The 15784-nt window shown below is 40.5% G+C and overlaps 2 protein-coding genes across 2 annotated transcripts in view; both read right to left on the bottom strand.

Moving 5' to 3' along the window:
• LOC117777400 (hemicentin-1-like) overlaps positions 1–15784 on the bottom strand; it is a 1765934-nt gene that overhangs the window by 762985 nt on the left and 987165 nt on the right. The gene's annotated exons all lie outside the window — the stretch shown is intronic.
• Positions 6742–12644, bottom strand: ifnlr1 (interferon lambda receptor 1). Its single transcript, XM_034612202.1, has 7 exons — positions 12326–12644; positions 11345–11471; positions 10601–10773; positions 10333–10517; positions 10011–10152; positions 8884–9014; positions 6742–8408 (listed from the first exon to the last, which is right to left on the bottom strand). Exons 1-7 carry the CDS (start codon positions 12372–12374, stop codon positions 7503–7505), a joined length of 1713 nt encoding a protein of 570 aa, XP_034468093.1. The 5' UTR covers positions 12375–12644; the 3' UTR covers positions 6742–7502.

Below are 15784 nucleotides of genomic sequence, written 5' to 3'. Positions count from 1 at the left end.
TCTGTGTTTGATGCCACTGTGCAGGACAGAAGTGAATGTAGGGCGATGGAAAGTTTGGATTGACATGTACTTGTCTTAAGAGTGGCCACCTCCCAAAATTAGAAATTTATGTATTAAAAACATTAGAGCGATTTATTAGTTGGCCGATACAAATCATCCGATATGAGTCTTTCACAGACATATCGGCATCGGCATCAATATGTCTGCCAATCCACGCCGATGAGAAAATGTTCACAGACTAAAAAATGAGAAAAGATTTGAATTCATGTTTATATTTTAAGTTAAATATCTTTTATTCTCTTAATATTTGTAAATTTCTCTTTCATAAGGCTTTGATTTCAACATCATTGCTGTTTTTTCAAATATAAACACTTGGTAATGGAAATGTTTTACTCTTAATATCATTTCCTGCGTCAGCCTCCAAAATCCATAGCGGTCAAACCACAGCGAATTTGTAACAGCTTCAGTGAGCCGTTCAAATTACTTTCATTAATACTCCAAATCTCTTGTTAGCTTGAACTTTGTGCGTCTGTGTGGGTTTAATTTATTAATGGGTTTATTCTTAAATCAGTAAGAACAGGTTGTGACATCATGTGAGATCTCATTGCACGGGAAAATCCCCACATATCCTATTTGTAATTACTTCTCGGAGGCAGTTGCTTTTTTATTCTCTGCTCGCACCTCACGTTCATCGTAAATCTGGCATGACACGAGCTGAAGGTGAGAACGTGAAGGGATACCGGATGTTTTTATTATTTTAGATACGGTTTGACTTTCCTTGCAGGATTCTACATCATGTTTCGATATGCAAAAATACAAATTTAACATATTTCCTATTGGACGTTTGAGTATCTCTCAAGTCGTCTCTCTTCCCCTTTGCGCCTGTGAGCAAACAGCACAGCAGCCATGGAACTCTTACACTGGCATTATATTATGTGCAATAATGCCTTGGCAGCAGTTTCTGTCGACAGCGTTGGCAGCGCTCACCGGACGCTCCTCTCGTCTAACAGCCGTCTGAACACTGAAGCGATCACTGCTCCTCGGGGATTTCTCACGGTGAAAAGGAATATTACTAAAGTTTCTTTTCATCCTCTCACCTACTGGTCCGGAATAGGGCTTAATGGACACAGAAGTCTGCAGGATGATCTATCATTTCCTGGCCAGCCTTGACAGCTGCTTTGGTGCCTTTTCCTAATCAAGGGCCCATTAAAGACTCATTGAAATGCAAGAGAGGAAAGGGGGGGGGGGGCATGCAGACTTCGATTCATCAAGTGATTTAGACTTGGAGAGCAGCAGGGGACTTTTCACTGAGGGTAGCAGGTGAAAGGATGCTTGTTGTTTCTTCCCTTACGTCAAAGTGGAAGAAGAGTTTACCTGCTGGCTGCTCCTCAAACTTAAAGTGAGCCAAATCAAAATGTTCTTCTCTGTGTGTGTCGAGCATTTCTAAATCATCAATTTATATTCAGTGTCACTTAAGTCATCCAAGGTGTGAATAAATGATGATGATGCTAAACCATCTTTAAGATGGCCTGGTCTGTTTGCACATTCTGAGTATCCACCTGCATCTCAGATTTATTTAGTAAATCTAATTTGTCTGGTCTCGTGCTAAATGATGGGCTGTTTTCAGTGGTTAGAGAAACAGTCAACCAATCAGAGATAAGGAAATAAGGACACCATCCAGCCACCTGCTTTTCATTTAGTTGTGCAGGTTGTAAATACCTTTTTGGCAAATGTGTGGTATGCCCCAAAATATTTGATTTAATTACTTTAATAGTAATTTTTGCAACCGTAATATACGTGATAGTCACGTGGGTGAATGTTTCATATGCATTATGGGGAGATCAGTAGATGACAGCAGCACTCAGGTGGAACGGTTGGCACGGGAGCAGTTGCACCCCGTCTCTTTGGGGGTAACTTCCGGCCACATGCCAGATGCAGTCTGGATGATGAACTGAATGCTCCGTGTCTTTATTGCTGCTGCATTCATGCTGTATTTTACAGACATACTTTGTTGCTGTGGTACCAATCCTGGGACCCGTAACAAATGCATGATTTGAAGTTGTGAATTTGACTAGCTAGTAACGTGAGTGTCTATTGACGAAGCTGTACAGGTTGTTTTCAGTCCTCGTGTAGAAATAACCCTTAAAAAGCAATTTGTTTTTTCAGTGTGAAAGTTTGCTCATCCTTAAAAGCACTGCAGCTTCAGTGCGGCCAAAACAAAAACCCATTGTTGTTGGTGAGATGAAAGCATCAGGCTCTAAAAGAACCGACTGAACTTTCAGTACTCGGTCACAAAGTAATCTCTTGGTGCCGAATCAAAGGGATCACAGTACAGATCCATGATAAGACAGTCACACGTTTCAGTTACCTTTGTGCACTTTATCATAAAAGATAAATCAAGCAAAATATATTCAGTGAATGTGGGTGAATAGTTTTATGACTGAGACACTGAGACGTATCCTCTTTGACTTCACTAGCTTCTCTCCCTGCTCGAACTTTGCCTTAAATATGGATATGATATCCCTGCTGTGCTGTGATGCAAGTCCAGGTGTGCTGTGGGATTTTAAGAAAAATGTACAATATTATTATTGCAATACTACTATACTACTACAGGGCTCCAGAGTGTGACCATTTAAATCTGTGAAGTGCGAACAAAGTTTTTCCTTGGTCGCACCGGTGCGCCAAACATTTATCTGGTGTGTCTCTGTACTTTGTCTCAAAGACTTTGTGTTGAAAATGTGATGAGCAGACACACACATACACACAACATTGATTCTTGTGAAGGGCCGACCTTAATATTTTTAAGAATGCACCAAGTTTTTCCTTAGAGAGTTTACAGCTTTGGTTCTCTGAGAAAAAATGATTGTACACTGAAATATCCTGAACTAAATTGATATTCAAACAAATCAAATGGAATCGAAAACCAGCCCTAAAGCTAACAAGTTAATAATGCATATGAAAACTGTCAAGAAAGGGTTTAATGGTATTATGTGCTGGGCACCTAAATGAAAAAAGTTAGGCGCACCAGTGTAACAAATGTTAAAAGTTAGTCTTGAGCCCTGAAACAAAAAGTTGGGAATTACTTATTAATTTATTATATCAGTTTTTTAATGCACTGATTTCTAACCCGCCTTCAGTGTGAAGGACAGCAACTTTAAAAAAAGAAAGAGAAACAGGTAAGAATGGATGATCAGGGTTTTGCATGATTAAGATTACATGTGCTCCTCGTGATGTTGACTTGCCCTTCGGTGGACCTTGGGCAGAGAAAGTTTGAAAACCACTGTATTAGAAAAGCGTAAGTGCTCATAACTTGAAATAGCCTCCTGAAAGACTGCTTTCCACTGTAAACCTCAAGGAGCCATTCAATTTTAATGTGAATCTTTCCCCATACACAAGAAGAAAGAAAAAAAAAGGCTCATATCAAGTTTCAAGGACACATTACACCGTGTCGGGGCTTTTTTCTTTATTCTGAAGGGAAGAAAAATAAAATCAATTCGTGGATTTCGAACGGGCCTCCAGCCTTTCTGCCTGTGATTGAAATGAGCATTTCCCTGTAAGAGGATCGACTCTGGTTGCCTCCCTTATGCTCTCAGTAATAGAAATGACTTAAGTGGCAAAGACTCTGTCCGACAGTACTCGCTGATTCAGAGCCGGCTCTCAGGCGTCAGCTGTGATTGAAATTCGGTTTGGCTGAACCCAACAGTTCTGCACAAACTGCTATTCCCCATTCAAAGTACCATCATGCCTGTAGCACTCAGGGTTGTTTACCCTGCTATCACCCATCCGGTTGTCTTGGGACTTGGAGATTTTTCTAAAAAGAGAAGAAAAAGACAACCCTCTGGAAGAAAAACACCCGTCAGCGCTCGCAGCTAATACACCCGTCGACAGGAGAACCAGACGGGAAGAGGAAAAGAGCAGAATGAAAAGCTGGACAGCCCTGCACCATGTCTTCCCTTCCTAAACACACCAGAGTCTGGAAACCACTTTTACCACGAACAACACACTCTCCTTCTCACCGCCGAGTGTTGTCAGAATGACTGTCTCGTGGTTAAAACACACGTTTGTTCTCTTGGTTCAATCCTCTTGGCCATTTTTACATCTTGCTCGAATCTCTCGGAGTTGTTTGTCCCAATGTTTTTCACTGGATTGCTGCCAATTCCTTTTGTCTATCTACCTCCCACTCATACTCCCACTCACAGGAGCCGTTTTCACATACCAATATCATTGTTTTTCTGCTGGTTGCAACTTTGCTGGAGCTTTGCCAGTTCATCCTTTGCAATGCTCACTCCCCCCCCCCCCCCCCCCCCGCTCTTTTATCACCAGTATTTTCCCCTACGAGCTCGGAGCCCGGACTCAGATGTCCAGAGCATCACATTTGACTCATTCTCAAAGAGCAGAACAGAAGGATGGTGGTTATAGATGTGCTCGGTCTTTGAGGAGGGCCACAGAAGGGCTCTAAAATATAACGTGTAACATGCTTTAACTGGCTCATACTGGTTTGCACAGAACAAGATATAGGTGAATTGAACAGCAGCCCACAACAACAGCCACTATGACAATTACACAAAAAATAAAAAATCTGCTGCTTCTGTAGAAGATATGGAGAAACAACATATTCCTATAAGAGCCCCCCTGAGGTAGCCACCACAGTATGCACAAATTGCATGTTAATATAAAATGTCTTTATTGAACCTTTATTAGACTATTTTACTTCTTTGCTTGTGTGTTATGCACGAGCAATGGTGTTGGATAAATGTAATTTCTATGGGGCAACCAGGTGATAAATCTGGGCTCTGACATGTTCATGTGAAGTTTCTTGTCGATACTGTGTCAGAGGATGTATTGATTCGGTTTTGCCAACATTTCTCATGGTGCACACCAGCATTTAGCTACGACTCTGCAGGATGTCCACGATGTCTGGGCATGATTTATGACACTGCTACTTAAATAATTCTGATTCATTCTTCCCTGTTTTTGTGACTGATGTACCTGAAACTCTAAAATTGGATTTTTGTGTAGAAAGCCAATGAATATTTAACCAGAATGACTCTCAGTGGAGCGCGCACCACCGCGAGGCCCAACAGTCTCCTCATGAAACCACGTTTAAATTGGCTAGATCCAGATTTTTAGTTGGATCTGCACCAAATTGCACATACTCACAAAAATCAGTCCACTACATTTGCCTGTTTTTTCGTCAGGATCCATGAATTATTCTGAGAAATAAAATAAAATGTATATTAATAATATTTTAAAAAGTAGAAACAGACATTTAATGCCTGATATTCAATGTGTAGCTGCTATTGTACTTAGGATTAGTTACTCATTTAAAACCCATTTAAATCTTTTTCTGTGTTACATTTTAGTCGGACTTAGTGTAAAATATTCCTTTAGGGTATCTGGTAGCAGTTGAACAACGTAACGCACACAATAGGCATTAAACCACAGATCCACCCACGATTATCCCTCGTAAAACCTCACATTGACGCAAATAGCTCCTGTGTTTGTGAAATGAGACGTTCACTTCCTGGTTTGGAAAGAGTAAGGAAAGCACCTTAGTTGTAAAATAAAGGTCAACCCCCCTCCTGCCTGGATACAAAAGCTCCTGTGTGTGTGTGTGTGTGTGTGTGTGTGTGTGTGTGTGTGTGTGTGTGTGTGTGTGTGTGTGTGTGTGTGTGTGTGTGTGTGTGTGTGTGTGTGTGTGTGTGTGTGTGTTTGGGATCATTTCAAACCAGATTCAAAGGGAAATAAATTCTCCTCGTATCATCGACACTGTCAAACATAATCTAAAGGTGCAGTTCACCCGAGTGTTCTTCCTTATTAATAATCTGTATACATTTTTACAGATAAAAATACATTGATTGTCTCATGAATTTAACCACAGACTGTGTACCATGTTAAACAGTGGAGACGATGACGCTCCACCAACTGGGTCTTGTGGGTTTTAAACATTTAAACTGTAACATTCAAACAAACGTTTATGGTTGTCAGCCGGTGACTGAAAACACTCGCAACTTGGCAACGGGTTGTACTTTGGATTCTTTGCATAATCCACCTCACCTCTTTTTTTTCAATGTCAACAGTAGGTAGTAAGGATCAATGCCTTTGTAATCACAGTTAATATGTTATACATGTTAAGAGTTTATTATTCCACCAATAGCAGGAGGGTTTTAAGTCATTCAGGGAATACTGTGTTGTAATAGAAATATAACAAGAAACATATTATTTTCCAAAATTAAGTAATTTAATTAATATACTTCAGTTCAAAAAAGCAATGTCATGTTATTTGTTGTTGTTGTAAATATCTTTAGATGCAAGTCAACCCTTCCAACATAAACATTTGGTACAGTAGTAAGTCGAAACTTTAAATACAGAATAAAACAAATGTAATGATAATTGCATTCAGTCATTTACATCAAGCAGACACTTCACAGCAGACAGGTGACTCGAGTGTGACTGAATCACACCGAACACACCTGACATTATTACTTACAAGTTGCGAACAAGAGATTGTGTTGAGGCCATTTAAAAACCAAAGCTCTTATCACTGTGGCTGCGGCTGCACCATGACCCCACCTCATCATAAAGTTTAACAGGCTGTATTTTCTTACAAAGACAGAACAGCAAACAACGAGGAGAACAAAATGAGGTCATGAACTTTGAGTCACACAAAAATATACATATTTTCACGTTACAATACTTTAGTACAATAGCACAGATTTAATCTGATTTTTTTTGCTTTCCATACATTATTTATAATACTGACATGTGTTGGTGAGTGTAAAAATAAGAATATTTTAGTTTAAATATTCAGTCATTTTATTCCTCTTCAAACGGCTCAACAGACTCGGCAACAGACTTGTTTTCATATCTGAGCCAAGGCTGATTGCTCACGCTGTCATTTTAAAGTGACCAGACAGGGTTGGTGTCTTTAGGGAGTGTAAGAAGTTTCTGTAAGAAGTTTCTGTAATGTGTCATCACTGTGATATTTGAAAAGTTTGGGCTGTTGTTAATTGTACTTCAGAGGCGTAATGATTTCACATGGTCCGTCCATCGGTCCCGTTCTCATGAAGGTGATGCTTTCCTGACTTTCCTCCAGCCTCGACACAAACATTTTTTTGATTTTGGTGGTGAAAGGTCTTGTGTTTTTGACACAACTCAATAATTACTTAAATATGACAGAGAAATGACTAATGAGATAAAATAAAGTCAAAGGTCAACTTCACTCTGACATATTCTACAAAAAAATACTTTTCTGACCATCATTCAACTCCAAAACCCGGGAACAAAAGAAAAACAAAGGGACATTACGACATTATGACTCTTGCAACTTGGCTGGTTCATACATACAAGTATGAAAAGCATTCATCTGCTGAGTTATGTAGTCATTAAGTGCCCATCCCATCCACTGTCTCCTCCCTCTTTTGTTATTAAGGCTACTGGAATGAAAACATCTCCACATTTGTTGACCCAATGTTTTTCTTAAACGATTATAGAGAAGAGAACTATTCTTGAAGTTGTACCAACCAACTCCCCAGACCAATTTGCCTCGATCTCTCCTCTCCCCTGTCATCATCTTCTTCACCCTCCTCCTCCTCCTCCTCTTTGGGAGGAGTCCAGTTTCTACGATAGTTTGTCCATGTGTATCCACAAATGTCTTTGGACGCAGCTTCATGAAGGATTTCAGGAGTCCAGTTTTGTTTGTAACCTGATTCGAATGTGGCGTCACAAGATGGCGCGTTCTGACATTGCAGGTTCACATGTGGAACAGATGTGTGAGATGCGATATAATGGCTGTTAGCATATGGCTGGGTTGGTGTGTTCGCAGTGCCGTCATCACACCCGGAGTCCGACCAATCCGAGCTGTCGAAGCTGTGCAGTGATGCTAACAATGGTCGTTCCTCCTTAGAGTCTATGAAGGACGATAATAAAGGTGTTCTCCCACTGTCACCTGTGCAGCTCTGTAACTGAGGATTGAGCGAAGGCAGCATCAGTTGTCCGTTGGCGTCACGCACCGTGTGCAACAGCAGAGGTATGGCGGCATTGCTCTCACAAGCATCCAGTAATGGTGGTACTCGAGGTGACACTGGCTTTAAACCACCTTTATCCCAGGGTTCTGATCTGGAAGGTAGGTTCCAGGTCTCTGTGTTGGCAAACTGCTGAGGTATGTGAACAGCCACTGAACTGTAGATTTCTGAGGACTGGCCGCTCGTTTCCAGGTGATTTGAGGTTGGACTGTGTTCACCATTGTCCTCAGATGTCCCGGTGCTGTCTTGCCAGGCCTGGAAGGGCATGTCCTGGGGTGAGTAGCCCCCTGATTTGTCACTTGGACTGCAGACCACCGGTGTAGAAATGATGATACGGCCGTCTGGAGATTGCAGTACTTGATGCTTGGAGGTGCTGGATGTTACCTTTAAAAAAGACAGAAACATAAAAATGAAATCAGTACTGGAAAACATATTTAGTTAGATTTCAGTCTGTATATTTACACTGTGGCAGCCACATGATAAAAATTGAGCCGTATATACGCCGGCATTTGCTGATCTATTAAACTTCTTCTATACGTTTTACATTCACACAAAGGACAAAGCCAATGTATGTACATAGCATGTTCTGAGGGAAACGCCTTCTCTCTACAAGACTCGAGCCCAATTTATTTCTCATTAATTAAAGCAGCATGAGTCAGTGGATAGTCCGTCACTTCCCTTGAACAACACCCACAGTGTTTCAGCACATGTAATTACTTTTCTGTTGCCGCCTCGCAGCCACCCTGAACATGTGTGTAGTTACTAACGTGCCTGAGGGCCTGAATTTCCTGTAAAGCAGCGTTTCCTCGTTGTTACTCAGAAACGCCGAAAGGACACTGAAGAGAGAATTTAGTCCTACCAGTGATCGTGGCATGATGGTTTTCTTTCCACCCTTCACATAATAGCACGTCCACGCGACTGACATCGTGACGACGGCCACCAGAAGAGCAGCAATTGCGAAAAGCCACGGTGAAAGCATCTGTGGGTTATCTGAGGGAGAAGAGCGTTGGTGTCACGTATCCGGGAAGAGAAGAAACCTCTCAAGTGTGAAATCAGATAACCTCAAGCACGTTTATAAATAGTGAGTTTAGAAAAGTCCCTTTTTGACAAACGAGTCGAGGCATGTTCTCAGTGAGTAAGACGGTAACATCCCTGTGACGTAAGGTAAAGGTAAATCCACTGTGTTACTGGATGTACCGGGGGATTTTACTACTACTAGGAAGTAATTACATGTTGGTTAACAGTAACTATTTACCAAACGGATATAAACAGCAAACTGAAAATGAAATTACTCCAGGAATGGGATTGCTGTTACTATGAATCCATTGAAGTAATTTGAAATGTGTGTAGTATAAAAGTATAACACCATCTGCATTCATTAGGTTGAAGAGTGGTGAAGAGACTTTGCATAATCTCGTCTCTTGTCACATCAGAACAACAACACTAGTGGAGGGAGAACACACTGGGCACGCACTCATAAGAAAACAAATTGTCCTGGATCGGCTCTTCATTACTGTCACTCAAGGGTTGATGAAATGATTTTTAGAAGAATGGAGCTGAATAATAAGTAGAAATATGGTCTTTGTAGTTTTAACTCGTGGACTTGATGTGTTGTAACGTGACAATACATCTAAAAGGGATAAAGTACCTCCAAGTAAAACGAGTTGTGAATGAGTAATATCTACATTCTGCCATTTCCTCCACAGCAGGTGGGTCCTTGAAAGCTTCCCACTTAGTTAAGTGTCACATTCTTGCCTTAAGTGAAAAGTTTAGAAAAGTTTTTGTAAATGTTAAAAAGCTACGTCTGCTTCCGTTTCCTTTGTATAAATGTAGTTATGTGACGTCATTGCCTTTATTCATTCAAAAATGGCAAGTGATTCTCGCTTTTTGTGATTAAAACATATGTAATGGCCTTTCATGATCAAATATTTCATCTGCTCATGAAGTATTACTGAGCTTATCAATATATTCTGTACTTCTTCTCACCTGGTAATGTGACGCAGAACGAGGCCTCCTCACTCAGGGCGCGGCCCCATTCAGAAAAAGGCTTGTAGACCACATGGCCGCAGTATTTTGTTCGGTTGTTCTTCAGGTTGATGACAAAGTGGCCGGTGGTGCCTTCACTGACCTGGAGACACAGTGGGTCATATAGATGATAACTGACTGATTTGGTCCTTTTGAAGACGCTGCTTTAAACTTAAAACACTGTTATTGTTCAACGTTTGTGTATGGACATTATTATTGACTGGTTATTGATATATTGTCTTAGTTAAAAGTGAAAAAGAAGTGGGGTGAATGGATTACTCACCAACTCAGCCCACTTTGGCTCTGTGATCTTTAGGGTATATTCAATCACAGTTTGGGACGGCCCGCTTTTGCTGTTGTTGATGATTTCCGCCATGGAGACTCCATTTGGCCCCAAGGGCAGAGTGACATTAACAAACAGGGAGGACACCGTTGCGTGTGTGGACAAGTTGGGGGCACCCAGAGTGGCTGCGGAGACAAGGATGGATGAGTTAATGTTACAACAGAACACACGAGTGAAATGCTCGAGTGAAAAGGAAAAGATATCTTACTCTCTGCTATAGGTTTGAACCTGGCGCTGGTGCGGCCAAGCATGCGGCCGTTAACGAGCACCTTGGCGTTGTAATGAACGTCGGGAACCGATGGCGTTTCCGCAGTCAGGTCACAGGTCAGAGCGCTGATGTTCTGACACTCTTGTTTCATCTGGAACTGCTCTCCAGCATACCTGTAACGAGTGGAGGGAGATGTGATGCTGAAACCTCACGAACATGGAAGGTTCACTGGTACATTTGAGCCAGATGTTTATTCGTTAGTTTGAGAGAAGAACTTTCAAAAGAATTAACATTCCCCTTAAAGCAGGGGATCACAAACAGTGCTATTCTTAGGAGTCTGAGTCAAACAGAAATTATTTTGACGTCTTCAAAAGTTACAGCATTTACACAACATACATACATATATATGTTAATTAGGGGTTTAAAGGAGATTTATTATGCGTTTTCAGCTTCTCCCTTTTCTTTTGTGTGTTAAGTAGGTTTTTGTGTTTGAAAAAGGTCTGCAAAGTTAAAAAGTCCAAAGGTGAAGGGAGCTCCTCTCCTCCACAGAACACATATTCATGCAATCGATGTAAACAGACCAACTCCTACTTTGTTTTATGTTAATTATCTACCCAGCAAAACAATAAAACTGATTTTTCCATCTCAGACCCACGTTTTCATGTGGATTCGTACATGGGGGAACAAATGTACAAGATAACAATTGAACTAAAGTTGTAGTAGCTGTAGCATCTTGGGTCTCACCTCTGGTACTGGACACTGTAGAGCACCTGTTCCCCTGCGGAGGTCGGCTCCACAGCGTCCCAGTGGAGTACATTGTGAAAGTTCTTCGAGACAAAACGCACTTCTCCATCTCCAGTTGAAAGACAAGCTGAAAAAAAAAAAGTTAAAACAAGCAAAATTAATGACACTTGTAATAATATGGTATATTTCTATTCTTTATGTTTTTTAAGCTTGTGCTACAAGGCCACTCTTCTGTACCTGACAGCTTTTAGTACTCAGGTTATATCTCGCCTGTATCTACATGGCAGCCCAGAATTCCAATCACAGCACACATTGTGAAACCGTTCAAGTCGCATCATCCACTCTCATCCCATTTCCCCCACGTCTGAAGTCACGGGAGAGGCACAGTCACTTATTTTCAGTGAACCAGGGCCACGGGGAGATTGTACAAGATGGACTTTGTTTCTGCTGGTGGCTGCAACTCAAGCCTGCACCTTGTCGGTACTATCTTTTGTAAGAGGAGGGCTGACGTACGCAACACAATCCTTTTGTGGGAGAAATTGTACACATAGTGATTCATACGTAAAACACTTTGCGAGGATGTGAAGCCATATCCACATAGCTCATGGTGTACCAATCTAGAGCATATTAGTTTTAATGTTATAGCCTATGTAAGTTATGGAAATGTGAAGGCCACAAAATTACACCGGGAGTAGTCCATTCAAAATTTGCATTTTTATAAGCAGTACAATGATCTAATCAATATCACATCAGCCAGACTCTAAAATAAAATTGCGTTTTTCATTGATCACTGTCATTTATAACCCGAAGTCCTCCTCGCGTTGCGGGACTCTCCTTCAACTCGAATGAGAGCGAGTCACTCTCTGTCAAACATATCACTCGGCTTTATCGCCTCAGTGTTATTATTTATTCCTCCCATTAACTTTGACTGTCGGTAATCAACATCAAATCAAATATCCATATTACTTCCTGTGAACTCACCGTAGCAGAACAGCAGGAGGATGATGACGTCCGCAGACCACATCTTCATCAGGTACGTCGGCCGCGGAGAATACCAAGGTCCCTGTCTGTGTCAGCCGCTGCTATGTTGGGTATTGTCAACAAAAGCAATATATAATAAATTCACTCAAAGAAACGATAAAATCCTGAAAAAACCTGAGTCGATGCCAAAAACAACTTTTAAATAATAAATCTCTTCTGGGTTCCGTTGCATTTTCTTGACTCCACTTCTTAACCATCTCTCATGTGTCCTGCGGAAGGAATGGCTTCACACAGGTGTGCAGGTGTACTTTGGCGTGTGTTATCACATTGTTCCTGTTTTTCTGCTCTATGTTCCACCCACTTGGCATTCTTTGTCCAGACTGCACTTCCTTTTTCCACCTCCCTCCTCCCTCCTCCCTCCTCCCTCCTCCCTCTCTCTCCGCTCGTCTTTCAGGTTTATTGCTGGTTCTATCGCTGACTGGAAACGACCGAGACTCACAGAGAGAGGACAGAAAGCGAAAGCGCACGGTGTCACGTCTTCAGGTGTGTACCTGCCAGACCGTTTAGCACAGTGCGGGGCTGAAACAACAGACATTGTTAAACAAACAAATGGATAAATGTTATATTCACGTCATCGTTGGTTTAATTATGGAATGAGAGTAATGTTTACAAACAAGTTTGTAGACACATAAATCTACTCTTACCTGTTTTGGAGGTTTTATTATTAATTGCTCATTGCTCACAAAAGCAGAATGTAAAGGGCTTGTCAATTGTTTATCAATCGTTGAATCATGAAGAGGCGTTAGAGGAGCTGTTGCACAATGGGATCAACATTCTCACCTGGAGCATGAAGGGGATGGAACGTATTATCTTGTTTTAAACACATCGGGATTTGGTTCCATCAGGGCCTGGGCAGTATGGCCTAGAAATTATGCCTATGTGCAACTAAAGTGCAACAGCATATACATCGAGAAAGCAATGTATTAGTTAGAGACCTGTTGTCGCAGTTCAGAGTTGCAGCTGTACATGTGTCATACAGGAGAATTTAACGTCAGTGGTTTCTCATCCAACGACAGATGATCGCGAGTCAGAGCTGACCTGAAATCTGCATCAGTGTCTCTTTAGAATCAGGAATATAACACATTTAAGCAGATTTGTTTTATATACGCCCACAGAAGTGGATGTTACTAAACTCAAGTAACCCCATGCTTGTTTGGCCGTCGGTCAAAATACCCAGCATGCTTTGGCAGGGTGGTGTCCTTAAATTACTGCACACACCTACTAGGTCACCTCTTCCCTCGTATTGTTTTGGATGAGAAGGTAAAGTTGAATATATTTAACTAACTTAAATGTTTAATTGGTTTCACTCAGAACATTGTAAACTCTCCTGTGGGTAAACTCTGGTAAAGAGCAAAAATCCAATTTAGAAAGAGCTGGAGTCTGATATCTGGTAATTTGAAATAATCATCAGTGTTAAATACTCTGTTTGACCACAAATGGAAGATTGTTTTTCTGTCTTTTACTTTGTTGTAAAGACAATACTTTTATTAATTTTTGTTCAGCCTGCAGCTGTCTTTAATCCACTGAGATAAATTATATTTAGTGGAGGAGGCTAAGTCAGGGCAGCGGTTGGGTCGTAAATTATGCAAACACTCAGTCAGTTAATTTGTAAAATCCAAACTTGGGGAAGTGAATGAGACTGTTTGGTTTACTCTTCCTGTTTCATGGCCTCTCGCTGCACTTTTAATTTCCCTCAGAGGAGAGATGCTGAACACACAGATTGAAAAATCCATTGCAATTGTTTTTTTCCTCTGGCAAAAATCTGTCCCTGGTAAATCTTGGACAGCGGCAGGTTCCTACACGTGTTGTTTCTCCCTGTAAGAAGAAAAACAAAAACATATTCTGTTATAACGTCGCCTTGTTTGTCACAGAACCTTGAAAGTTTCCTTTTCCTTTATACTCTTTCATGGTTATTTTACATTTCCTGGTGAAAGTAACGAAGTACCTTTACTCAAGTACTGTACTAAAAACTACAGTAAATTGTTGGTGTACTATTACTTTACCTGAGTACTTACAGTTACTTTTCAAATTCAGTTTATTATATTACAACACAAATATAATCAACAAATAAGTTCTGAAATGTTACCATATGACTTAAAATGAGACTTTCATTGATCCCCTCAGGCAAATTTATGAGCAGTAAATAAAAATGATTAAAATCAGCATCATTTCCAACACAAAATAAAACATTAATTTGCTGCAAACTTAATGCATCAGTAACAAATGTTATTCCGACAATCAGAATGAGTTCTTTGTTATATTTCGTTGTTAATATTTTCTGTAATTTTAATTAAGTACCTATTTATATTTTGAATGTATGAGTATTACTACGCTTTGCTACTTTTACTTCAGGTTAAAGCTCTGAGTTCTTGAATGGTTTATTATTTACTGTTTTCTGTTTCTTCCTCTTCACCCAGGTTTCTGTTCCATGAGGCTGAACTTATCTTTGTAAAACTAATATGTGAAGCACAGATTGATTTTTTTTCTCTCCACCAAAGCAAACAACTGAGTAATCTCATTAAAGCCCTTATTGATTTTGTGTATTTTCCTAATATTGCATGCACTGATCTTTGTGTACACAATCTGGCGATCATCAGGTGTTGTCTGTTTTCTGTGGGTTATGGTCAGGGACACTTTATTAAAGACAACAACATCCTGCCAGTGAATTGGTTCGATGGTTTATTTTAATGAGGTGCTTGTTTGACTACTCTACCATAACCAGTGTCATTACAATGTGCCACAGGGCTGCATAATCATAAAAAGCTCTGCCTCCCTTATAAACCCTCGAGATCACAGAATCCACATCAAAATTGGACTGTTTTTGACATATTTAACTGGGATGTACTGGGCTGTTAAATGGCTAAACGGACTGTATGTTAATATGAGATGACACATCGACCATGCTCGACCAATCACGAGTCAGTCTCAGCTGTCAATCATGACATTTCACCCCATTTTTCCCCCCCATTAAAACCAAATTTATCAGAGACACTTGGACAAACATCACTATAATAAAAAAAATAGCCAAAAATGTCAGAAACCATCTTTGGGTAAATGTATTTGATGTGTGCATTGACTTTTTAGTTTGGTCCATTTCCCATCCACTTAGATGGAGGAGGCAGGGTTTATGACCTATACTGCAGCCAGCCACTAGGGTAACATCAAGATGATTTGGCTTCAGTTTTGAGGAGTTGTCCATCTTCATATACAGTTTATGGGTTCAAATTAAGAGCGCCATTGCTAAACAACTACAATTTAAACTTAATTGTAAAAACAAGCAAAAATATTGTTGTGCATTTCAGCATAATGCTACAAAATAACTTGCCTGACCAAATGAATGGATTGAAGAGCTTATCAGACAAATTCTGTATTATCTAATATCAAATTCATACACGCCCA

Source organism: Hippoglossus hippoglossus, chromosome 16 (genome assembly GCF_009819705.1).
Source record: "Hippoglossus hippoglossus isolate fHipHip1 chromosome 16, fHipHip1.pri, whole genome shotgun sequence".
Lineage (NCBI taxonomy): Eukaryota > Metazoa > Chordata > Actinopteri > Pleuronectiformes > Pleuronectidae > Hippoglossus > Hippoglossus hippoglossus.
The sequence above is the reverse complement of the archived record's forward strand: the minus strand, read 5'-3'. Positions and strand labels throughout refer to the sequence as shown.